Source organism: Gavialis gangeticus, unplaced genomic scaffold, assembly GCF_001723915.1.
Source record: "Gavialis gangeticus isolate Ggan-Ray unplaced genomic scaffold, GavGan_comp1, whole genome shotgun sequence".
Classification (NCBI taxonomy): Eukaryota; Metazoa; Chordata; order Crocodylia; family Gavialidae; genus Gavialis; species Gavialis gangeticus.
The window spans coordinates 52595219-52596602 of NW_017729004.1; the positions used below are offsets into that span (position 1 = coordinate 52595219).

The 1384-nt window shown below is 38.1% G+C and overlaps 1 protein-coding gene across 1 annotated transcript in view; it reads left to right on the plus strand.

Moving 5' to 3' along the window:
- Positions 1 to 1384, plus strand: part of CFAP69 (cilia and flagella associated protein 69) — a 63961-nt gene that overhangs the window by 19330 nt on the left and 43247 nt on the right. Inside the window, exon 5 of the mRNA XM_019507969.1 lies at positions 311 to 387. Coding sequence (XP_019363514.1) covers positions 311 to 387 — 77 coding nt within the window. The remainder of the gene's footprint in view (positions 1 to 310; positions 388 to 1384) is intronic.

Genomic DNA, 1384 nt, shown 5'->3' on the forward strand with positions numbered 1-1384 from the left:
TGATATTGGGCAGCCATTTTGATCTGATTTAACCTCCCCCTAATGCCCCTGAACGTGTGTACTTAGCTCATATGTCTACAGCCATGTATTTCCACATCCAAAAACATAATTGTCATATCATGAAAACAGAATTAGTGTTATAAAGAACACACTTATCCTAGGAAAAAATGTTTTAATTCCAAAAGAATTCCATTAAATAAAAATTAAGATATATATTTTCATTGAATTGCTGGCATTAACATTAGTAGACTTGTTTTCTGCTGTGCTTTAAGTGCAGTCCTAATAATCTGTTTTCACCATTTTTTTGCAGGTTACCATTTTTAAAAAATAAATTATCTGATGAAATGAACTATACCAAGACAGTCTCAGAATCAATTGCACAACTTGGTGAGTTAAGATTGCTATGCTTCAATAGCACCCAGTAGAATAAAAATAACTACAGTTGTTATCTCTCTTTTAATTTAGTCTTAGTATAATTTTGTTGTCCAATTTATGTCATTGCAGCCTAATAAGCCAACATATGGAATTGCTTAGTATTTAGATTTTTTTTTTTTTGCGAGCAACATTATCTGTGAAGCTTTGCAAAAATCTCAAAACCCTCACTAGCTGAGTATCTTCTTCCCAGTAGGTGAGGCTACCCATGAGGGTTACCTACATATGCCTACTCCTGTAGCTTAATCAGATGATTACGTTCATTCTACTTTGAGAAAATCAGGATTGTAGGAAAGCAGGGCTGGTAGGGACCTCATGAAGTCATCTAGTCCAGCCTCCCACTCAAGGCAGGAACATGCGTGACTAAACCAGCCCATGCAAAGTGTCTAAGCTGCTCTTGAAAATTTGCACAGATGGAGATTCTACAGCTTCTCTACATAGCCTGTTCCAATGCTTGGCCACCCCCATGGTCACAAAGTTCCTCCTAATCTCTAACCTAAATTTCCTCTGCTGCAGTTTGAGTCCATTGCGTCTAGTCCTGTCTCCTGTGGCCACAGAAGAAAGCCTATTTCCATCCTATTTATAATCACTTTGCAGGTATTTGAAGACTCATCAAATCCTCCTCCCCACTCCCCTTTAGTCTTCTCTATTCCAGACTAAAGAACCTGAGTTCTTTCAGTCTTTCCTCATAAACCATGCTTCTCTAATCACTTTTGTTACTCTCCATTGGATTCTTCAATCTGTCCATATCATTCTTGAAGTTTGGGGCCCAGAACTGGATACAGTGCTCCAAGTAAGGCCTCACCAGTGCTGAATACAGTAGAAGAATTATTTCCCACGATTTGCAAGTAACATTCCTATTAAGGCAACCGAGCGTGCTATTGACTTTTGTTGCAAAAAAAAAAAAAAAAAAAAAACACACTTTCATCTGGGGGGGGGGCCCAAAGATTTT